Source organism: Cololabis saira, chromosome 18 (assembly GCF_033807715.1).
Source record: "Cololabis saira isolate AMF1-May2022 chromosome 18, fColSai1.1, whole genome shotgun sequence".
NCBI classification, from domain to species: Eukaryota; Metazoa; Chordata; class Actinopteri; order Beloniformes; family Belonidae; genus Cololabis; species Cololabis saira.
Genome location: NC_084604.1, coordinates 29036758 through 29062348, shown reverse-complemented (window position 1 = coordinate 29062348; position 25591 = coordinate 29036758). Strand labels below are relative to the sequence as shown.

General features: G+C 40.0%; 1 protein-coding gene across 2 annotated transcripts in view; it reads left to right on the top strand.

Moving 5' to 3' along the window:
• rnf217 (ring finger protein 217) overlaps positions 1–24303 on the top strand; it is a 40030-nt gene extending 15727 nt beyond the window's left edge. Inside the window, exons 2-8 of one of the 2 annotated variants that reach the window (XR_009784496.1) lie at positions 5094–5315; positions 10228–10392; positions 11240–11337; positions 11421–11524; positions 16890–16961; positions 17424–18132; positions 22910–24303. Coding sequence is in view for 1 of the 2 variants with exons in the window: in XM_061746826.1 (XP_061602810.1) it covers positions 5094–5315; positions 10228–10392; positions 11240–11337; positions 11421–11524; positions 16890–16961; positions 17424–17503 (741 nt within the window). In the remaining variant the exon portion in view is untranslated. Of the gene's footprint in view, positions 1–5093; positions 5316–10227; positions 10393–11239; positions 11338–11420; positions 11525–16889; positions 16962–17423; positions 21983–22909 lie in introns of those variants that run through there. The other variant, XM_061746826.1, reaches the window with a different exon arrangement.
• The last annotated feature ends 1288 nt before the right edge of the window (positions 24304–25591 follow it).

Below are 25591 nucleotides of genomic sequence, written 5' to 3'. Positions count from 1 at the left end.
AGCTAGATCATCCTGATCTTAGACTTTTCAAAAGAGAATGGGACAAGTTGTCAGTTGAGCAAGAGCTCCTGTACAGAACATTGAAGTTGTCTGACGGGCGTGTCAAAAAGCAGCTTATACTTCCTAAACAGTTTCACAGTTTCATTTTGAACTCTTTGCATGACCAAACTGGACATTTGGGTTGTGATAAGACATATGGTCTAGTCCGTGACAGATTCTTTTGGCCACGCATGAAAGTTGATGTTGAGTCGCACTGTAAGACGTGCGAGCGGTGCATAAAGAGGAAGACCTTGCCACAAAAAGCTGCACCATTGTCTCACATGCAAAGCTCAGGTCCCCTTGATCTTGTATGTATTGATTTTTTATCCATTGAGCCTGACAGCAAGAATGTGTGTAACGTGTTAGTTGTAACTGATCACTTTACGCGTTATGCGCAAGCCTTTCCTACTCGTGATCAAAAAGCCATAACCGTAGCAAAAACCTTGTGGGAGAGGTATTTCATCCATTATGGTCTTCCCGCTCGTATTCATTCAGATCAGGGGAGGGATTTTGAAAGCCAGCTGGTAAAAGAAATGTTGACGATGTTGGGCGTAAAGAAATCCCGAACTACTCCCTACCATCCCCAAGGTGATCCACAACCGGAAAGGTTTAACAGGACACTTTTGAATATGTTGGGAACTTTGGATCCGAGTCAAAAGCAGAAGTGGAGTCAGCACATCGCTCACCTCGTGCACGCGTATAACTGTACTCCCAATGAAGCCACTGGGTTCTCCCCATACTTTCTCATGTTCGGGAGAGAAGCAAGACTGCCTGTGGATGTGTGCTTTGGTGTGTCTGCAGATGGTTCGTCAGCGGCTTCGCATAACCGGTATGTGTCTAAGATGAAGAAGGAGCTTCATGCAGCCTATCAGTTGGCTCAGAGCACAGCTGTCAAGATGAATCAAGGAAATAAAGAGAGGTATGATCAAAAAGTGAGATACCACAGTCTGAACTCTGGAGATAGAGTACTAATCCGTAATCTCGGACTAAAAGGAAAACACAAGTTGGCGGACCGTTGGAGTGCAGATCCTTACCTGGTTGAGAGCCAGATGTCGGACCTCCCAGTGTATCGACTAAGACCCGTGGATGGAAACGGACCAATCAAAGTGATGCATCGGAATCACCTCCTGCCCTTAGGACAAGATGTTAGATTGAGTGCTGGAGATATCTCCGAGCTTGCTAGTTCTCCGAGAGCTATGAGGCGCAGGAAGGCTAAAGAGAAGAACAAAACTTCGGCTGAAGTTTTAGACCGTGCATCCGATGAACCTCAGAGGGAGCAGTGTTCTTCAGATTCAGAATCTGAGTTTGGATGCTATTTTGAAGATGTGAACATGATTGAGACAGAGAAATCAGGTGCTCAAGAGGTGTTATCTTTAGAGTGTGATGAGACAACCGTGGAGTCGGGTGTTGACCTATCAGTAGTGGGAACTGAGCCAGTTGCTGATTTGTCAGTGATATTGTCTGAACACACTGATGGTTTGCCAGTAGCGTTGAATCCTACTGATGAGACAAGAGAGTCTGAGTCTTCTGTTGACTTACCAGAAATAGCTGATGTTGAAGTAAATCATGCTGACCCTTTAGAAGACACAGAAAGAGTTCAGAGTGCGCCCCCAGAGGTAGCAAATGTGGGTCTTGAGTCCTCGTGTGTGCTTAGAAGATCAGAGAGAGAGAGAAAACCTGCAGAAAGGTTTACCTATGATACTTTAGGAGAACCCACCAAAGAAGTTGTGAATGCCCCTAAGAGCTTTGTACATTCAGTGTACGTGGGTGGTATCTTGTTTCCTGATCGTTACATTGGATCACATGTGTGGTGGTGTACACCTCAAGCTTTGTGTGGAACTTGTGTAAGTTTACTAAAACTCGTGCCTTGGACTTAAATACTGTACCCCCCAATTACTATACATTTTGTTTCATTTTGAGTGTTTGTATAGGACAGCATGGGGGCATGCTGATATTTGGTGGGGGGAGTGTGTAGGGTTCTCTAAAAATCCCTAAAAATGTCTACATATTCATTCTTTGTTTTACTGGGTTTTTATAATCTCAGGGATGTTAAGAATATGTAGATTATCTTTTTTTTATATTGCTGTTAGAAGACAAAACAGAATAGGACTTCATTTCCCAGAATCCTTAGGTTTTTATTTTTTTTGCAATAGTCATTAAAATAAATATTGTTCATTTATTGATGCTGTAATTCATGTATTACGCTGTTTAAAAATATTCTATGGTTCTTAAGAAAATATAAAAGGTGAACTTTTCCTGGTTAAAAAGAGACTAGAACATTTTCCGGCTGGAAGTATCAGAGAGATCCCGGGACAGAAAGGAGCTGGCTGCGTTTTTCGGGGTGAACAGAGGGAATTAAATGTTTGGAGACTCGACTGAAGGTTGGCCCAGATATTGCACTGCCCAGAGGGACTTTGAGCAACCAGAACACTCTTCTCACGTGTCTCAGGCGAGTGTGTTTACTTTGCAAGGGTGCGAAAGTACTTTTCTCCGGGGGGCGCACAACGTGGTCTCCGCCATTAGCTCCGCCATTAGCTCCGCCATTAGCTCCTCGGCAGAGAAACCGGACAGCTGCACCACACGGACAGGGATGGAGGACGTTTCCACGGGACATTCGTGAGCGTTTGGGGGACGGCCTGGACGAACGGGACGAGCAGACGAGTCGGCGGCAGGAGACGTGTCGGCGGCAGGAGACGAGGACGTGTTGCAGGACGCAGGTAGCTGGAGTTACGAGAGGCGGCGGGGAGCTGTCGGGATATCGCTTTGCAGCCAGGCTGGCTACACCGCCATGATGCTTCCACACAGAGGGGTTGCGTGAGTACTTGACGTTGGAACGAGACCGAGTGCAGAACACAGGCACGGGACTGTGTTAGAACAGGCTGTGACTGGCCTGGGTTCAAAGTTAACTTTTCCGTTCCTTACTGGATAAAACTTCATGTGCACCAACTCTTCAAATGGGCCCCAACGGTTAAATTATCCAAGCGCTTGGGTTTAGACTTTTTATTTTGGTACAAGAATGGGTATTGGTACTGCATTTTGAGAGTACCAGAGGTTTGGTTTATATTTCTTTACACTTTGGTTATTGCAATACTAATACTGAACAGTTAAAGAGTGTGAATACAGTTAAAATATTATAAACCCATCAAGGTATTTCTTTAATGTGAATGGTTATTAAAAAGATAACAGAAATTTGATTTGGTTTAGACTAAGCTAAATAAAGACAATTTCATAGGTTTATTGTTTCCTTAACAAGATTGAGGTTGAGCTACAGATTAAAAACTTTTCATTTCATTGAGCTGAGGTAATCTAAAGGGTTAAAACACTCTTGATTGTTTTTGATTATTTTTGATTATTGGTCTGTTGGTTTAAAAAGGGTAAAGTGAAAATAAATGTTTGTCTTACCTTTTGCATATTGTGGTTTAACATTCTTTTGAAAGTCATTTATATTTCTGAGGGCTTACATAAATTATGCTGGTGTTCACATAGCATAGTAAGCATTCAGTGGAGGCACCGCTCTAGTCATTTCCTTTTTCCCAATCTAATATCAAGTCCCTTGTTTAAATGAGACCCCAGCGAATTCACCATCTTTAGCTGAGAACCTAGGACCTGTTTTGTTTTATTTTATTTAGTGTAACCACGGTGTAGATTCTGAACACCAAGGGAAAAAGGGGTTACATACAATATACTGTTTCACAAGTGGTATTAAATAACATCTAAAAATGCATGTGTTGTTTTGTCAACACTGACTGACAGCAATATTAGTAACCTGTATCTGTGGCACTATTAAAAAATGCATTAAACTTGAGTACACTATATGATTTAATATTTTTCAACAGATGATGTTAGAGGGAACTTTAAAGTGACAGGATCAAGCGTTAAAGTTAGGTGCAGTGTTTGAGTTTTGTGAATAATGCCACTCACTAAAAGTGATTGCAGGGTATTCACTTTGTACTCACTGATGTGTGTCTGTGAGTAACTGACACAGATTAACTTCCTGTGCGCACTGCCTTCTTCAGCCTCCCACTTCCAGCCTTTTCTTCCTTCTGTTTTGTGGTAAATTATTCACCAGGTCCCATCAGCGGTGTGACTGTATTCCATATGCAGATGAGGTTCTGATAATAAGATTTTTAATCAGAGAAACCTGCAACAATCACCAGACGATAGACACAGTACTGGAGTTGAGGGGGGATGAGGGGGGATGAGGGGGGATGGCATCCCCCCTGAAATAAAAACAGTCCAAATCATCCCCCCTGTAAAACTGCCATCCCCCCTTTCCATCCCTCATGTCATTTCATCAATGAATGTGGTTTTACTGCTATTTCAACATTTGGAGTCATCACCAGAAAAAATAACACCAGAAAAATAACTTATTTGACAATTTTCACCTGTTTCAAGTACATTTTTACTTGAAATAAGTAGGAAAATCTGCCAGTGGGACAAGATTTATCTTCTCATTACAAGCAAAAAAATCTTGTTCCACTGGCAGATTTTTCTACTAATTTTAAGTGAAAATCTACTTGAAACAGGTGAAAATTGTTGTTTTTTCCTGTGATGAATCTTGTTTTAAGTGTAATGAGATTTCTTTTTTTTACTAAAATGAGACATTTTAACTAGAAATAAGACAAATATTCTTGTTAAGATTTTGAGTTTTTGCAGTGATCCATTTTACTTATCCTGTGAAGGACAGAGTCATATTGATAAGTTCAGAAAACAGTTTTTTATTGTTGTGTTTTGATGTATTTGATGTAAGCCCAGTGGATATTTAAAGCTTACAGAAGGCTGCATTTAACTACTGCTATGTCATTCCTGCAGTATTTCTGCAGGTGTTTTGGTCAGTGCTATTATTTGTAATAAATTATATTATTTGTAATCAGCACAAATTATCTGTCCCCATATGATAAAATCCACCATCCCCCCTGATCTTTTTTTACAACTCGAGTACTGGATAGACATACAGTCACACTTTTTTTTTTTTGATTGTTTTGTTATGAAATGGCTGATGTCGCAGGAAATATCCTAACACTTAACGCCCCTGTCTGTGACATTTTTCGCAGGTGAGGGTGGGCAAAGCCCTCATTAACTGTCCCATCCCGGAGTGTAGCGGCACCCTGGAGGAGGGATTGGTGATTTCCCATTTGTCCAATGAAGAGGTAGCTAAGTACCATTACTTTTTGGAGCTGAGTCAGCTGGACTCGAGCACCAAGCCCTGCCCCCAGTGCAGCAAGTTCACCTCTCTGAAGAATCCCAACCTAAACCGCTCCGAGCACAAGTACAAGGTGAGATCACACGCCTGCGGTGACACACTCTGTCACTCTTTCACAATAAACAAGAGGAAGTTGTGGTTAGGGGATCCTTTGTGTGTCGTTTGTAATGATTAGTAAAGCAACTCCATGTGGTTGTTAAAAAAAAGATTGAAATATCTTGTACAGTCTGTTTCTACGTGTGTTCTAGTTTATTAATCAAAGTGTATCCCTTTTTTGGTTTGATTACATTGATCAGAAGTGTAATATAATCAGCAGCGTTCTGCCTGAAAAGAAATGAAGTGAGACTGTTGAGAAAACGCATGTCTGTGTTTTAAGTCACCCCTTACTCCCTATTTAGTGCACTACATAGTAGAGATGTTCTGATAGTTTATTTCTTTCTGATACCAATTTCAATACACAGGACGAGGCAACTTTATTTGGAGAGTACATTTTAGCAATACGGTCAGTCAAGGTACTTTCCATGATGACAACATTAAAAGTGATGAGGAAACAAAAAATATTATGAGTTACAGTGCAGTGGCATAGTTAAAAAAAAAAAAAGTTAGACTCAAGGTAGACATGGTGCTGAAATGAACATTGTTTGAAGCAGTTTTGTTCTGATTCTGGGGACACAGAGTAGACCTGGGGTCTGTTTCACAAAGCAGGTTCAACAAACTCTGAGTCTAATCCTGAACTCTTACTTGATCTACTCTGAGATCGGAAACTCTGAGTTTTCGGTTCCAGAACAGGGGTTTAGAGGTAATTTACTCAACTCTAAGTAGTTTCACCTGGAGTTACGCGCGTGCGACACAACTATCAAAAGCCAGTATCTATAGAGCCCTGATACAACGATTCACCATGGCAACCGGCGACAACAACGGCAAAAGATCCACATACTTCACACCGTGTCCTTTTTCATCCGAATGGAATTAGAGATTTTAATGCGCGCATACGGCGAATTTGAACAAGTTTTCCGAAAAAAGAGTAACATCGCAGCCCTGAATATAATATAAAATGAATTGAACAGATCTCTACATCATTCACCTGCAATCCTGTGGAACCCCTTTATGGCTTGGACAGGTTTATGTAGGCTTGCCACCCGTCCCTTGAAATACGGAATTGTTCCATAATTGGGAATTAAAAGTTGCGTTCCGTATTCAACCAATACAGACACATATTATGCCAGGGTTCTCCAACCCTGGTCCTGGAGAGCACCTATCCAGCATGTTTTAGATCTTTCCCTGCTTCAGCATACCATGATACAAGGAGCTGTGTCAGCAACAGAACTGTCCGGACCTTGATGACAAGTTAATGACGACCATTGATTAGAATCAGGTGTGTTCATGCAGGGAGACTCCTAAAACATGCTGGATAGGTGCTCTTCAGGACCGGAGTTGGAGACCCCTGTATTATGCTCTTATTTATTCATGTAATAATATACAGGTGGAGGTCGGAAAATTTGAATATATTGCAAAACTTAATTTGTAGTAAATTCAACTTAAGGTGAAACAAATATTATTTCCCACTACAAGCAAAGTGAGATATTTCAAGCCTTTATTTGTTATAATTTTGATGATTAACCTATGGCTCACAGTTTATGAAAACCCCAAATAAAAATCTCAAAAAAATTAGAATATTGTAGCGACCCTCTCTGCCTGTCACCGGAATGCACGGGATGTCATGAATGGTGCGTGCCGGTTGTGGGCAGAGGGGGTGGGGGGGGTTCAGAACCCCGGGTTTTCTTCTTCTGTTGTCCTTTTTAAGGTGTTGTTTTAAGTTCTACCGGAGACATTAGACGTTAGAGAGTCAGTCTGCCGTTGGGTTTGTCAGAGAACCTAGTTGGTTTTTCCTGCTTGGTAATAAACTGGCAAGAAACTCCGTGCCGTCTCCGCCTGGTCTGTCACTCATTACAATATATTATGAAATCATTAAACAATTCAATCATCAAAATTATAACAAATAAAGGATTAACATATATTGCTTTGCCTGTAATGAGACTATGTAATATACATGTATGACGCGGTCTGATAACCATCTCCCAACGAATATTTAATTCTCTGTGCATTAATTCTGCACCTTCATCAATTGTGTCTTCATCAAAAGGACATGCCATGTTCGTGACAATAATAATAATACATTTTATTTATATAGCACTTTTCAGGGCACTCAAAGACGCTTTACATTAAAACAAAACACATAATACAAATTACAATACACAGGACAGTACATAAGGACACAACATGACACAGGACATTAATCACACTGGACTTCTAAAATATATACTGAGTCTGTTTTTAATGACAGACGGCAGAACTTCGCCAAAACTCGCCTGCTGACCGAATGAATGAGGAAATCAAATGTGCGTGTGGCTCTGAAAGAGGCGGAGACGCAGAGAAACTCCAGGTTCATTGACATAAACCTGGTCCCGACCAGGTTAGATTCAGAGCGTCTGTTACTACGGTAACTGACCGAGAGCTTAAGTTACCTCTCTTTGTGAAACAGGCTAAAGTTACCTCTCTTTCTCTGGTTTGAGTTACCTCCCTTTTTTGAAACAGAAAACTCAGAGTTTCCCTCATTTCAGGGTTAACAGACTCAGAGTTTTCACTAAACCTGCTTTGTGAAACGGACCCCTGAACCAGAAGAGCTGAGAGCTCTGGGTTGTTGATATAACAACAACAAATCTCTGATGTATTATGATCCTGAACCATTCAGTGGTTTATAAACTAACAGAAGTCTTTTAAACTATTGTCTGAGATACAGGGAGCCAATATTGAGTGATATAGTCCACTTTCTTAGTTCTAGTGAGAACTCGGGTAGCGGCATTCTGGATTAGCTGAAGTTGTCTGATTGACTTTTTGAAATTTATGCTAGTATTGTCCAAATGGTCACTTCATAGTTCACTACATAGAACTCCCTCACATAGGAAGTACTGCATTATATAGTGGGTAGGGGATGATTTTGGATTTTATGGCATCTTCTGTGAAGGTAACAGCTTTAATGCGATGCATTTCCACATTTCAGTGGCGTTTACTTGATTCATACAGTTGTGGACATTAAACAGGACCTTAGTGGGTCAACTAATGTTCCTTTAAAACTCCAGCTGCATTCAGTTATACAAGTGATATTATGGTACTATTTTGTTTAAATATTAATACAATCAATTTCATCCTGAGTTGCATTGCAAGCAATATTTCGACAGGAGTTTTAATCGGCTATTTTATGTGCGATGTGGTATGGAAAAATTTTAAGAATAGGTAAATAAAAGGATAATTATAATTACATTACACATGTGTGTGCACCAAAGCTGATTCATATTATAAAAACAAACAAACAAAAAAGACTTTTTCCGTCATCGTAGTGTCCATAGACCTCAAAACAACTTTGTTCAGGATATTATTGTCCACCTTTTATCTTATTATCCATCTTAATCGGCATCCAATCTAAGCTTCAAATCTTTAAATGCTGCAGTGGATTTGCCCTGTAAGTGGTAAGTCAGAACTCATCTGTGGTTTCTCATCAGCAGTTATATAGTTCAACATAAGAAAATTAAGAAATAATTCTTTAAAAGGAACCCTGGCTATTAAGACATGTAGGTCTTAAAAGATAAATGTTGGTATCAATTATAACAATGTGATATAAAAAACCTTGTTGATGTCTTGGTTTTTATAAAATTTGAAAATATAATTTAACATGTGGGTCGCCATTGTTGTTTACATTCTGGGTAGTGATGTCAGACGGTGGCCCCTGCTAACCCCCGTACACTGTTTTGACACCCAGAAACAGATGAAAACACAGATAAACAGGTGACGGCGCACCAGAAACACAGATCAAAACACAGCTAAACATTAAGGTGACGGCGCACCTACAAAAAAGTAAAAAAAAAAAAAAAGTACCGCACCATACAGCATGAACTATAAAAACACCATAAAACTCAGACAGACTAACAGACCACACGTTTCAACTAGCAGATAACCGATGCTACAATAAAAACCCCAGCCAGATCTGGCGACATTAAATTAAATAAAGATGTTCTTGCCTATTTGACGCGAAGTCTGCGCCTCCCGTTTCGTCAAAGTCCCGGGCCAGTCCCCTCAGCCGCTGGTCTGGCATCAAACGGTGGACCCAGCCCCGAAGCCGGTTTTAGGGGGGGCAGGGGTGGGCTATGCCCACCCAAACGTGCATCCTCCCCACCGCTGCTCCATCCCGGCGAGAGCGGAGAGCGGATGGCGGAGCGCTGCAGGCTCATAGAGCCATGGCTACGCCGACTACGGCTACGTAGGCTCCTGCGTAGACGGCGTAGGCTACGCCGTTGACGCCGTAGCCTAATGCACTGGTAAAATGCGCACGACTTTGATCATTTTTGCAGATCTCCCGTGCATCACAGAACTTTGATCCAGTTTGCCTGAACCGAGACGTCTTATGGGCTCCCTCGTCAGCCTCCACGGCCGGGAGAGAGCTGCTCAACTATGTTTTAGATACCTGTCCCAGTTAAACCAACGCGGCTCATCTTCCCAGAGCCACCGTTGTACGTCATTGCCCCCAGAATGCATTGCGCAAGTAAAACATGGCGCCTCCCGCAGGTCAAAATATGTGATAAACATTGTAGATTTTTAAAGCAATTAGATTATTTTATGTGTTTCTAACAACATATTTTAGTATAAGAGAACAATTGTGGCTAATTAGGGACTACAAGTCTTAATAACCAGGGTTCCTTTTAAGTACTTCACAAACAGTACGTACATGTATATATTTCATCCGTGGACCAGAAGAAGATACAAGTTAATGTGTCTGGAGGACAGATCAGATGACAGAAAACTACTCTTTTGATCACAAGTGATTACTTTTGTGTAGTGACACGTGCTCTAATCCTTTTGTTTCTACTCAGCATGATTATTCTCTCTGTTGGTAAAAGTGTGCACATCTGTGCCCTCTGTCGCTGTTGCAGATCCAGTGTAGCAATTGCCAGTTTGTGTGGTGCTTTAAATGCCACGCGCCCTGGCACAATGGACTCAAATGTCGGGACTACAGAAAGGGAGACAAGCTGCTACGAACCTGGGCGAGTGTCATCGAGCACGGACAGAGAAACGCCCAGAAATGTCCACAGTGTAAGGTGAGCTGTTGAGCTAATGTGTATAAATTGCATGGGATAGAGACTCCTGTGCAGTTTATTACTGTAAGGCATTAAGGAATGGCGAGAGGGCTGCTGGACGCGGCTGAAAGTGTCAGTAGTTCCTTGTCCATAAACGGAAAGGGAGTTGATTGATGGAGGTCGGAATGAGTGTAGATAAGTGAATCATTGGAGGTTAAGAAGCGTGACAGCTGGGACGGATGATGGATGGAGAGCAAGTGAGAATGAGTGCATGTGGAACAGCAGAGTAGCGATGCATAGCTGGTGAATGTATTGGAGAAAAAATAATGATGACAGTGCTTCTGTTGTACAAAACCACAGGTGGTGGACTCAGTGGCGTCGTTCCAATACTCATAAAACCAGCCTGGTGTTATCTTATAGTCCCATTACACCCAAGTTAGTCTACACAATATCTAATCTACCCACCACACGTGTAAAGGAAGATATAAATTCAGCCAATTACTGGTTTGTGGGGACTGTTTGCCCACAGCAGCAAACCTTTTCCATCTGTGTTTGTCGTGCTGCTGCACACCTCTGACTTCCCACCCTGGAGAGAGCATCATGTTTGGCTCTGAAACCTACAAATTGCTGTCATGCTGTGTTTAACTCGAAAAGAGTTAATGCACAATTTATGAGAAGACTGCTGGCTGCTGCAGTAAACAAGCACTGGAGATCCATTAGATGAACCGCTGAATATAAATTCCTGACACAAAAGCCTCAGAGACATTTTTGCATAAACCTGTGGAACTTAGTCCTTTTCTGGTGATATTTCAAACAGCTGTTTGTCAGATCTTGTTTTTTGTGACAGATTTTTCTTTTCTTTTGTCAGATCCACATCCAGCGCACAGAAGGCTGCGATCACATGACCTGTACGCAGTGCAACACCAACTTCTGTTACCGCTGTGGGGAGCGGTACCGACACCTCAGGTGCGAGTCTTCTGTCTTCACTCTGACTGACCCGTTTGCCTTTTTTCATCCCTCTGACTTCTTACTTCCTTATATGTCATCAGATTTTTTGGGGACCACACGTCCAACCTTAGCGTGTTTGGCTGCAAATACCGCTATCTCCCAGATAAACCTCACCTTAGAAGACTAATTAGAGGGTCTGTCTGTGGTAAGTTGCTGCACTTTTATTTTAACAGCGTATTTGTTCTGTTCAGGTGCCCTGACCTTACATACCATATACTGATGTGCATACTAGGGGTGTAACAATATATCGTGCCACGAAATTTCGCGATACAAAAACGTCACGAAACGTGTCGTGGAGGTGACAAGGTGTATCGCGATATTGGGTTATTAATATTAATCTATTGTGTTGACTAGTAACGCGCATCCGACAGCGCGTGGCGACCGTGCCTCGACCCGCGGACCAAAATCCTACTACGCTCAGAAGAAAGTAGTACCTTTTTGCGGTCCCGATCACGGGACTCTTGCGGGGTTTTGAGCTCTGAATTTTTAAGGCTGGTGTAGAGTTAAGCCTTACCTTATTAAATTAAACCTTTTTCGGGTTGTGAGTAGGATAAACACGGTAAAACTTCTTCCGAGTTGGAGTGTACTTTAATGTCCGCTCAACAGTGTAGGATTTTAGAACATCAACACAGCACCTTCTGCTGTATCACTCCGCCCAATCTAAAACAGACTAGTCACTACAGATAAACTGACTAGTGTCATTATAGTCCCTGATTTACATCAGAATATAAAGAATATATTTATAAAATAATGAACCCTGAATTACCAAAATAACCTTCTTAACAAAAATAAATCTCCTCTTACACTTATAAGGTGAGCATGAATCGATCTTTTTTATGATGTAAAATTGTATGTAATTATTTGCTTTTATTTATTTATTTAATTTTTGTTGTTAAATTTCTGGAAAAGAAAAAAGTCAAATCATACATGAGGGAAACTATTCAGTTTGTGGCAAAATATTTGTACTTGTATGAAACTGAAGATGCATAATGCAAACCTGACATTTACTTTTAGTTCTGTTTGTGGAAAATGGTTGGCCTGGCTTTTTCTTTAAAACTTAAACAGTTATAAAGCATTACAAACTGTAACAATATGGCAAACGCACAGCATTGTTTTGTATTTTGTGTCTTTCAAATAAAAGACATTTTTTTCCAGTCATATGTTCCTCATTCAAGGTTGTTAAAAAAATACTGCTATAATATCGTATCGTATCGTTATCGTGACCTCAATATCGTGTATCGTGCAGTATCGTGAGATTAGTGTATCGTTACACCCCTAGTGCATACACATGTATACCAGGTAAATCCATCAAAGCAGTTACATTGTCTTGTGCTATTTTTGCTGCCTATTGAAACACAAAGATACTAAAGTAATGTGTGTTTGCTCAGGCCACAAATTGAACTCTGTGCTCCCTGGCTTCTACATGCCCTCAGCCCTTTTGCAGCACACCAAAAGGGCTGAGAGTGTAACTGTAATACTTTGTGTACATACTACAGTCATGTGTAAAAGTTAGTACCCTCCTTTTAATCCTACAGTTTTTTTGTCAGTAAAAACCTATTAAAAAGTCATTTTATAGTAGAGGTTGGAGATATAACACATTTTGCTTTGAGGGCTGGTATTTATTTAAATATTTAAAGGGGACCTATTATGAAAAACACATTTTTTTTCTTGCTTTAACATATATAAAGTGGTCTCCCCTCAGCCTGCCAACTCAGAGAAGGAGGAAAGCAACCAAATTCAATCGCTACGTAATGACGGGAGCGATTTACATCGGTTGGCCTCCGATGCGTGAAACCACGCCCACAACTAATTCTGGCCGGAACAACAACGACAACAACTCCGCCAGAGACGTTTTATAAACGAGACATTCTACTACGGTTGGGTTTCCTGTATCTTTGTCACGTGGGTTTCACCACTGCCCCGCCCCTTTAGGAGACTAACAGCAGCTCCTGAGTCTATTGAGTCCTATGGGAAGAGTGAACGTGAGCACAGATTATTACCAATTCCTTCGCCCCCATAGTAACTAAATATGGGACCCATTTTTCAAAAGCCACAAACCTTCTGAACATTCTGACACCAAAATGGCAATTTTCAGACCGCGAATTAGGAGAAAATTAACTTTGTTTGAGACCTGTCTCTGTCTGAGCAACACACTCTCGCGAGATTTGGCTCTCATAGCAAATAATATAATATAATATAATATAATAATAATACATTGCTCTCCTCTCTGGTGCTGATTCAGAAATTCAGAGTCGTCGCTCACTCCAGAACTGCCAAAGTCGTTTTCACATCGGATAAACTGAAATTTAAAATTAAAATAAAACTTGCTTCTTTGCTTAATAATACTGTTATCGTTATTATTTAAGTCTTTTTGGAAGGGAAAAAAAGAAGACTGATACGATGATCTTGTACTGGGTTGATATCAGACATTAAGGTAGCAGATAGGGCTGTTTGATTAATCGATTTTAAATCGTAATCGCGATTATGTAATTAGAACGATGTTAAAACGTGAAAATTGTATCGTAAAATTTTTCACTTTTTTTTTTTTTTTTTTATTTTAATACCTTGTCTGCACACATATTAATGATTGATTGATGGAAATACCTCTCAATACCTGCGACAAGTGCCCCATGGGAGAGGCTCTTTAGTGTAGGAGGGGGCGTTGTAACATGCCACCGGGTAGACCGGCTCGTGTTCCTTGCAAAAAACTTGCAAATGTGAATAGCAAATGTAATGACTGACATTACACACCTCTACCTCCTTCATGGGTTGCATTATTATTTAGCATGCAAAAACCCAGTTTAGTTTAATTAGAAAATGTCTTGTTTTATTTAATTGGAAATATAACTTACTGTATGTTTGCAAGTGTTGATTTTTTTTTTTTTTTTTTTTTTTTTTTTTTTTTTTTTGGTTTTTTTGGGCTCTAGTGGCCCTTTATTGGAGATGCAGATTGGAAAGGGGTAGAGAGAAAGAATGGGGAAGACACGCAGCAAAGGTGCGCGGGCTGGATTCGAACCCGCGACCGCTGCAGGAGGACTGTAGCCTCAATATATGGCCCGCTGCCTAACCCACTGCGCCACCGAGCGGCTCTGCAAGTGTTGATTTGCTGATTTTAAACTTTATATTTTATTATATTTTTTAAAACTTTTTTTTCAACTTATTTTACAGAGTTTTGCACTTTATTCATTCATTTTTGGTTTAATAAGAGCAAAGTTTGCACTTAAAGCCCAATGGGGCAAATGTTCAATAAAAAAAACAGCATATTTGAAATCATTTCTTTGCCTTTTGTCAATTCACAAAATAATCGTAATCGTAATCGAAAATCGGATTTTGAGAGAAAAAAATCGTGATTTTATTTTTGGGCAAAATCGAACAGCCCTAGTAGCAGATAAAAAAAAACGAGCAGCAAAATAAGGCGCAAATATTAAAGTTGTACTGTATCTAGTGTTGTATGTTCACAACACTTCCAAAAGGATGTGGGGAGAGGGGCGACCACGCCCACTTAGGAGACAGGAAGTGTATATAATTTCATACCATTGGCAGTAACGGTAATGCGTGATCTTCTGTATAGAGGATCTTTGACTCCGCCGGCCGGAGCTTCCGCCATTTTCTGTGCGACATTCAAGCAGACAATCAGCACAGTGCCTCATTATCATAGCCCCGCCCACTCAGAATCCAGCATAGATAACGAGGTTAGAGAATGGGAAGATGGAGACATGGCTCAGAGGCTGAATTTCTCATTTATTTAGCAAAAACAATCAAAAGCTTGTTTTTAAGACATTCAAGGCCTGTTTAAAATAGGTATTAGATGCCATAATAGGTCCCCTTTAATCTGTTTCTGTGTGACTCAGACCGAGGCAAGGAAGGCTGCCCTGCAGCACTTAGGTGGGGATTATTATATTCAATCAGTATGAGAACCAGCAGCTGAATGGTCTTTAATCTGTCTCTGTGTTGGATAACAAAATTGGTAAAAACCGAGAGCCTCCAGTCCTCCTGGCAGCTGTGTAATCCTGCACCAAAGCACGACCAGTTCCTTTGAGCTGAATATTAATGTCAGCATTCTCAGAAGTTAAGAAATTGTTAACATTTTACCTGAGGTTTAGAAAGTTTATCCATTTACTATGGGGTTTTTTTTTTAGCATTAAATACTGAAAACGAATCGAGTGACCGGCATATTCAAGTTCACATATTCAAGTTCACACAGTCTCAAATGATCTGCTTTCAAGTTCTACAAAATAGAAAATCAACAGGATGAAAGTTTGTGAATAACATTTCGTTATTAGTCTTAAACAGCAGCGGACTGTAAAGAAGGACTGAGAAAACCTACAGGGGTCTTTGATTATTCATGAAAATGATCCATTATTGAACCTCTGAGTGACAAAAGCAGATGAAACTTTGCTTTCGTTACATGTGTGAGCTGTAAATAAGCGTTTCTAGCCAGCTGATGAATCTTGCACATCAGCTTGGAGGGATTTAATTTGTCTGCACACAGGAGTTCCAACTCTGGAATATTGGCCGGCTTTGTCACCTGAACAGTCGCCTCAGGTCCTTCTGCAACTTTTTCTGTTGGACAAAAGTCACAAATTCAACCTGCGCATCCCAAAACATTAACTTTAGTCTTCTGTAATCATTGTTTTTTGTTGTTTTTTGAAAAGGATTGTTGGATTTTTTGAATGACGCACTTTCTTTGCAGGGAAGATGTCTGAACTTTTTTCTTTTGAATGAATCTCTAGGAGATCTGCTCGAGCCTATCCCAGCGCTCTTTGGGTAAAAGGAAGAACAAATCACCAGTTCATCGCAGTCTTTTAAATTGCTAAGTTTTTTTAAAGTCATTACTCCACCAATAATGACAATTCCTGGCTCAAATGTAGCAAAACAAGCCCAAACAAGTACACAAACACCACATGCACCTCGTACAGTATGTTCTAAGATAACCCAAAAGCCAGGGAACAAGAACTCTTTTTTTTAATTTTCACACTATTTGCTACGTTAAACAGGAAAACGCGAGACACTGGGAGTTTAGGAATGGTTCCTTCATAAATATCTACGAAGGAAGAGAGAATTGACATGTGTCAGATTTCCTTGTTCCTGCTTTTTCTTATCACGATTGACTGCACACGTCTGCATCTAACCACAGAGGAGAGCTTTAACGTGAAGTACAGAACAGGCACACAGAATGTTATCTTAGATATAATTATGTACGAACAGTTATCAGATCTGTGACATAGGAAGCCTCCCGGAAGCTGAACTCCTGATAGATGTGTTTCTCTTGATTCACCATGGCAGCTGCAGATACAGCAGCGATGTGTCTCTGAACCGAGTCAACTCGTCCCTTGACAGGAGCTGTTTGTCCACTGTTTTTCTTATCCCGTGCTCTGGTAGAAGCAAAGATTTTGCATTATTTCTGAAGCAGTTTTTCTGGAGATGTGGATCATTTGTGGTTGCAGTAACCCTAATTAGTGCAGCTTCATCTTTCTTTCTCCTCTCCCATCTCTTTTGTCTCTCTGCAGCCACCAAGGTGTTGATAGCTCCTGTGGTCATTTTGCTGGTCATAGTGATCGGAGCCCTCGCACTGGTGATAGGTAAGGGAATAACTTGCGTAAACACTCGCGTGACATCATTCAGCGATGAGCAGTGCCTTGGAGCCTCTCCGGGTAACCGACTTTCCCTTTCTGGGAATCCATTTACACCCCCATCTAGCTGGAGACTCGTTGTCTCTGAGTCATTTGTCAAGTTTTATTGTGAGCTATTGATGCCTCAGCTGAACGGTAATTAGCGTTAATCTCTTTCCTGTGTTTGTAAATCCGACAGACTGTTGCACACTAATACACCAGGATAGAAGATTCATTTTTAATTTCATCCATAATAGAATCAGGGTCCCTCTGCTGCCGCCCCCCCCCCCCCCCCCCCCCCCCATGCTTCACCTATTCAGCTCAAATCAATTTTACATACGCACAATCTGCGCATAAGCTTATGAAATGGGACTGATTTGAATTGTTTAAATAATGTCATCCTATTTGTCTCTTCTCTTCCGTTCTCTGCAGGTTTGGTTGCTTTCCCAGTTTACTATGTATGCAAGAGACGGAAGAAGCAGCGCACCAGAGGCTCCGGACGGTGGATCTGACCTCCAAGCGCACTCGGCTCACACATCTTCTCAGGGACGGATCTGCCAGCCTGAGACACGAGAAGACGGACTTCTCCAAATTGAACGCCAACCGTTAACGGGGATCTTGCAGAGAGAAGGAAGTACATCAAACCCAGACTGAGGCCTCGATCGTTGCACATCATCACATCTGCATTATTTATACTGCATGGGACAACTCCGGGAAAAAGGAGTGCTATATCAGCATGCTGGATATTGAAGCCGGAAAGGAATCCAACTCCATGTGTTTAAGTTGAGTTCTGAATCAACCGCTGTGACGGGCTTTGCTCATCACATGGCTGAAAGGGAATTTATAAATTCCTCCCATTTCACAAGCTTTCGGCTATGCAGCACTCTCCTACTGACAAATACGCGCCATGAACTGTTTTTTTTCCCCCACTGCTTTGTCACGCCTGTAACAACAGGAGAATAAGTCCAAACACAGCTGAGCAGAACGTGCACTTTTGTTTTCCTCGTCAGAATGTATCAGCAGTGGTCAGCATTCATTGGATGCTGCTGCAGGAAGGTTTGAGAGTGCTGGATAATTGAATTTATGAAGGGTGCCAGGATCGCTGGCTGCCGGGAGAGCTGGACAATGAAGGGCCTCGCAGGTGAATGTCTCACACATGTGCGAAAATGTGTTTTCCCTCCTTTTTTTTTTCTTTTTTTTTCCTTTTTGCAAAAGGAGCGGGAAAAAGCGAGCCATGGATGCCGCTTTAGGAACAAGCCATTGTGGGGAAATGAGTTCTCAAGGATGTAACGAGAGCTGGACATTGACTTCATTCATCTTTCCCAGGTGGAAACTCGGTTTTCTTGTCAGTTATGGAAAATTTCCATCGCAATTTGAGTCATATGCTGAGAGAGAGGGGAAAAAAAAGCTGAAAGGAAGGTTTATACTTGACAAGTCAAGTCCACTCCATATCTCAAATTCTAGCTTGAAGGTTCAGAAAAATGGGTGTGTCCCTTGGTTTTAAAGGCCACACACACACACACACACACACACACACACACACACACACACACACACACAAACCACCGACACCTTTAGAAAATTAAACATTGGAAGTGCTAGTTGAATTTTAACAGCCCCATCTTTTTATATATTTCTCTATCGGCTCCTCATTCCACCCGTCCGTCTTCCTCGCTGTCCCGTTGCTTGTCATTTCTCCGTTTGGGCCCAGTAAATGTTGTCTCACACGGCCTCCCCGCATGGCGTTACTCGTCTGCTGTGTCCACATTCTCTAGGTTAGCACCTGCATCATCGTAAATAATGAAAAGACAAAAAGAAAACGCTGAATGCAGAAGAGAAAGTTGATCCTCTTCTTCTTCTTGTAGAGTGCACGTCAGATAGGATTGGACTCAGACTGCTGTTTTTAAAAGTGCAGAAAGCCAGTAAAAATATTATAAAGACAGGTGAGACCAGTGTTCAGTGCACTTAATCACGATTTATATTTGGATCCCAGTTAAAAGATTGTTTGTTTGCTTCGTTGAAGAGTTGTTACTGAGAGATCGGTTTTCTTTCGGAGCTTTGATCGTGCTTTTTAGCGCACAGATACTTTCCTCTTAAATCATTAACACTGGCAAAACCGCACAAAGTCCTGCCAGGAGATTTTCAAAAGTTTTAAAGGTCTCCACCTGGCAGCAGAAGAGTGACCCGCGATGTCCTCCTCTCATCCCACTCTTCTCCCAGCTTTCTTTTTTTTTCCCCCCCTTTCTTTTACTGCATCTTTATTTTTCACTTCATATCTCATCCTTCCAATTAAATGCCACAAATGGGTTAAAATCCACTGAACTTGGGAAAACTCCCCCAAACTGGATGCAAAAACAACTTTCCAAATCAGTCTCGAGCATTTACGTGTTGATCACACTGCTCCGTGGAGTAATGTGTTCTGTTTTATTCTGAATTAAAGATTTCCACTTTATTGGTGACCCTTTGAAAGCTCAAAAGACAGGAATAAGCACAAAGTAAATTCATAGAAGTGATGATGCACTGCCACCTGGGAGTGTAGGGATTGATACATTGATGAGGAATTGTCCATTTCAAATCTACAAATCTGTAGTGGATAACCGTTAGAATCAAAAAATTGATTCTGTTACAGTACATTTCATCCCTCAATCGTCACTCAAGGATCAATAACGAAAGACAAAAAGCAGGATGGAGGTCGGGCTGTGCAAAACCATTAGTGTTGCTTATTATCCCAGGGATCTCAAACAGTTTCCGTGTCTGGAAGTTGATAAACACCAAGATACAGGTATAGTTACGCTGTACATACGTGTTTGTAAAGGACACTGAAACTATGTTGTTACACACTGATTTCAGTCGTTATCAGAGGTCCCGACTCTGGGTTGAACCCACTCTCAGGGAGTTTGTTTTCTCTTCACTGTACCCAGAGCCCTCCATCTACATGAGCTGTGCCAAAGGAATCACAGAACAACCGTCGCAGACTCAAAAATGCTTCCTGATAGCTTTGGCCGCCGCTGCCTAGCAACCGCATTGAATTCCAGGAAGCCAGAGCACCGTAGTTACAAAGGAGATGTTTTAATGTTGCCAGCGCTGCCTGACTCAGCTGGATTTGTGAAGGCCGAATAGAAGTCAGGGATTACATCTGGTCCTCTAAAGAGAGGGGTGGGTGGAATTATGTATAAGTCAGCGATGGGAAAACAGAATGTCTAAATTATGGAGCAAATGAACCCTTAAACAGCCTGGCTGACAGTAGTTCACATGTATCATATGCACAGATGTTTTCTCCAATTGCTCAGCTAGTACCACACTGACATGTTTAACTGCTGCTTTTTATTGACTGTATGCAGTGGACATCTGTTCTTAATATTGTCCTCATTTGAGTAAAGTTTTTCATTTATATAACGTAAAGTTACTTTCATTCACTATGGGCTTTTGGCAATATCATGAACCAGTGTTTTTCTACTGTCTCTGTTGCATTTGACCAAAACACTAGCCCTTTATGTCCACTGCTGCACCACCCAAACTATTTAATCAACCAACGTGTTGCCAGAGATTTGTTTTTTGCTCGGTTTTGCACTTGTAAATGCAAATAACTAAGGTTTTGTTACAACAGGGCACTTGTCCTGATCGGCCTGATTTATTTGTTTTCTTTGCTGGGATGTCCTGGCTCCCCACTGTGTTATTTGATAATATTACAGTCTCAGTCATATTGGCATGATTATGAAATGGTGCCTTCACAGCAATTAACGGTCCTATAACCATTTTATTGTTCAGGGATACTGCAGAGAATAAAAATGGACGCAACCAACAACAACAACAAAAATCTTACACAAACTGGCCTTTATATGCATTACATCCTAGAAAATGTATGAATACATCCAATAACTTATGTTCTGGGTGTAAGCTACATCCCTAAATCGCTTGTTATTTTGCACATGTAAAAGTGTCACTTTATTTTGGCTCACACAGCCTCACTTTTGTAATAAAAAGTGTGACCCCTGCCTCAGATGGACATCTAAAGGCCAACACAGAATAATTATACAAAATAATATATCATTTTCATTACAACACATGCCTTGTTATGGAAATTGTATAGCAGCACAGGAGGTGTTATTGGTAACTTCAGGCTGGCTTTTTCCTCTGTAGACATACAAACTTGTACGAACAACAGTAATGCGTTTATATGTATACAACACTATGTTTCAAAGTGTCCCCTTACAAAGAAATGTCAGAAACTTGATGGATGTGCTGCTTCTTTGCACCTGATAACATTTTTTTTTCTCCCAACGGCTGCCTCTGTCAGAGATTCCTGCTGATATTACAGTTGCTCACTTAGCCAGGCACAAACACTGTTTTATCTGGTGATTAAAAGGAGAATAAAATAAACCGAGACACATACAATAACGTGAATGTGTTTTTATTCATGTCAGCAAGCATATAGCAGACATCTACACAGCCAGGTGGAAGCGAGCAGGGGTTGAACCCACTTATCTCTGATGGATGTCTCTACAGACCGGCTGTGTGGTAATACTTTACCTTGTGATTACATGTTTTCGTCAGTAGGGGTCGCAAGTTCACCAAAAGAAGTATAATCCCATGACAGTTCTGAAGATGACTGTACAAAAACAGGTAGCAAATGAATAAATAAATGGCGCTTTATTTAAAGTCATTTGAATGAATACTAATATATACAAATAAGAAAAAACAAGAGTCGGTGACAAAAAGTGGGTAGGTGTTTCTTTTTTATTTAATAGAAACTATTTAGTTGCATTGCCATGAAAGTCAATCAACCGGTGTTTGAAGATTTTGTATTTTATGCTAAAAATGAACTTATTTTCTTCAGATTTTTTTTTATTCCACTTCTCCGTTTGGTACATTTCATAGTGGGTGGGTGTTTCTTTTTCTTCTTATATTTAATAGAAACTATTTGTTCAAAGTCACTTGAACGAATACTAATGTATACAAATAAACAAAAACAACAAGAGTCGGTGACAAAAAGTGGGTGGGTGTTTTTTTTCTTCTATTTAATAGAAACTATTTAGATGCATTGCCATGTAAGTCAATCAACCGAAGTGTAATACATACCGGTGTTTGAAGATTTTGTGTTTTATGTCAGTTTATATATATATATATATATATATATATATATATATATATATATATATATATGTATAGATAGATAGATATTTATATATATATATATATATATATATATATATTTATATAGATATATATATAGATATTTTTATATATTTATATATATATAGATATATATATATATTTTTTTTATTTTATTTAATTTTTTTGTGTTACGGTAATAACATTGTCAGTTGTTTAAAACATGTAAGTGAGAAGGTCTCCGGATTTACTGGCATTAAGACAAAAAGGGGGGACAGCTTTTAGGAGGATCTGTGTGTTTTATATATGCTAAAGATAAAGACTTCATGTCAAAAATGACTTCCTCTAGGACAAATGTCTGGTTTATCCATTCTGGGCTGCTGTAGAAACGAGACATGGAAACATGGGACACCCCGTGTGAGGAAGTGGAGCGCCACCACATTTTGGGGATCTGGGAGAAAGATAGATTTTTTAAAGCTGCAAGAGAAATTCCCCAAATTTCATGACTTTATTGATGGATGAAAAGAAAAAGAAGGATACTCGGCTCCTCCAGTTATTATCAATTCCTAAAATAGAGTGGTGATGTGTCCATGCGTGTCCCCACTCTTACCAGATGAAAACTGGGACAGGATCCATAATCCTGAGACTCTGATCAGGATGATGGTGGTTGAAGCTGGAAACTTCAAATGACAGTAGTCTCTAGGTCACCATCAGGGTCCAGAAAAGTTCACCACAACATGGAAATGAACTGAGAGGTTCTGTCAAATATGGCAGTTGTGTGTAACAGGCTTTTTTGTCGTCTGCAGGAATGTGCTTGTTGATGAGGCAGCAGCTTCCCGCTGCAGGGAGTCATGCTGGAGCTTTCAGCATCTGCATTGGTTTGCAGTGACATACAGAGGAGGTTTCAAGATCACCAGCTGAGACTGCAGATGGATGTTTGGATCTTCACGTGACTTTCAGCAGGTGTGGGATAGCATCTAAGGCAAGGCAAGTTTATTTGTATAGCACAATTCAACACAAGGTAATTCAAAGTGCTTTACATCAATATTAAAGTATATTTATCATCTTAGTTTTTCATTATACCACACATAACGCACAGGCAGCAGGGAATTAGGGCGTAGCAGTGCTGTGTGTAAAAATGCGCTCATAGTGATCGTGATCGATTTGCCTGGCATTGATTGATTTAGTTTCAGAACCGCGGTGGTGGACAGCTCCTCCAAAGAGCTTCTTAAAGAGCGAAACTAAAGAGTGGTCCTAAGAACGGTCCTAAGAACGGTGTTAAGAAGTAATCTGGAAAACACCCATATCTTAGGGTCCCTTAGTTGAACCCTTCTTAAGAGCCTTCTTAAATCCTTAAGAAGGGTTGGATCTGGGAAACCCGGCCATTATATGTCAGACCCTTACCCATATAGCTTTAAGTGCTCCCCCTATACATATACATATATATATATATATTTATTTGGGATGTCAACTTAACGTCCTCTTAACGCCGACCATTTTTATTAACGCTTGGATAAAAAAAAAACGCATTCTATAATTTCTGGCGGTCAATGGCACCCGTAGCTTGAGGAAAAATATGGTGGACTACTGCGTGAACTTTTTTGAAAAGCAAGGAAAGATGAAGAATGAAAAGGAACTTTTGAACGGCAAGTTCACTTTCAAAAAGATGCAGATGGTTCGCTGGACAAAATCTATTTGAATGTACTGTCTATATGAAATGAATTACCATTGAAGCACGTCGAGTCTCAAATACCACTTGCAAGCCGAACACACGACCGATGCAGAGAGCGCACACCCCCTCGTCAAAAGCAGACAATGCTGGATAGATGTGAGGGAAGGAGGCCTGTTCCTCACCTGAATACATTAGATGAGCAAAGAGAGATCTGTTCCACAGAATCTGAAGTATTAGCTAATTAAAGCCCAACTGCACTTTAAAAGGTTGAGTTACACTCCCTGCTGTTACATGTGCACTTTATTAGTTTGTAATTTACATCACCGTTTTGATCCCACTTAGGAGAAGGGGATATTTTTTGAGCTATTTTTTATTTTCCTTAATATGAGGATAGACATAATTACATGGAAAATTTAACTGACCAATGCACTTCTTGTACAATGTTTGTGATGCATATGGTTCATTGTTTTACATTGAGCTGCTTAAAAAAACAAGGAATCTTAAGTTAGTCTTTACAAGTGTAAAGTTGGGAACTACATTGTGTTTGTATTTATGATTAAAAAAAATGTTTTAAAGTACATTTTTAATTTTTTAAATTTTTAATTTTTAATTTTTACATCATCATTTATAGCATTTTTAATAGTATTGGAGTGCTCATTTGTGCCTTTGAGCAGTGTTTTTATTTATCTACGTTTGCAGTGCTGTGTTATGAAGTGTCATTGTGTCCCTCGGTCCCGTACCTAAAGTACCCATTTTTATCTGTTGAATGTCTTGTTTCTTTTAAACTGTGGTGATCAATAAAGGTGATATAATTGTACACACAGAAGCCTCTGTCTCTCCCTAGTTCCCATTATCTGCATGGGGAGTTTGATTATTAGAATTAATATTGAACCCAGATCTCCCTACCTGTAAAAATGAGAGTGGTGTAGCTTTTACCACATCCTGATTGTTTAAAGGGTAAGAGCAACACTCATTTGGTCATATATATGTATATGTATATATATATATATATATATGTATGTATGTATGTATGTATGTATGTATGTATGTATGTATGTATGTATGTATGTATGTATGTATGTATGTATGTATGTATGTATGTATGTATGTATGTATGTATGTGTGTATATATATATATATATATATATATATATATATATATATATATATATATATATTATCTTAATCGTTAAGATTAAAAGTTTGTAACAGTGAGTTACACAACTTTGGTTTTCAAAAATGTTGCGAAATACTGTTATTATTATTATTTTGCGTTGCCGTATTTTTCTTTAAAATAAATAGCATATATTTATTTGCGCTGTGTTGTCCATTTTTGTCATGGCCTATGGGCCAGGTTATGACAGCCACCTTTCAGAAATAGAAACAAGGGATGTCGCGATTTCAGCCACGCGAGCGCCAAAATGGGGACATCCCCAAAACGTCTAAAATGTATAGAAATGTGCATTTTTTTTTAAACTTTAAAAAATTTAATAAAATGTAAATCAACCAAGAAGAAGAACAGTTAAACTGTGTGCAATTTAATGATTTTGCTTGCATTTTGTTTTGTTTTTATCATTTTCAGAACATGATCAATCTATATTAGAGAGAGAATCCACTTGGTGTGTTCAAGGACAGGCTGAGCATCTCCTCATCAAAGAATAACCGATAAACTTGATCAATATAGTTGTGAACTGAGTCAACCTTTATTTTGGTATTTTTAGTTGATTACATATTATTTATGTGTAGCTGCTGTTGTAATTATTTAATGTTTGCAGGTCTTATGTGTGTATGCAGACAAATCAATCAAACCATCAGT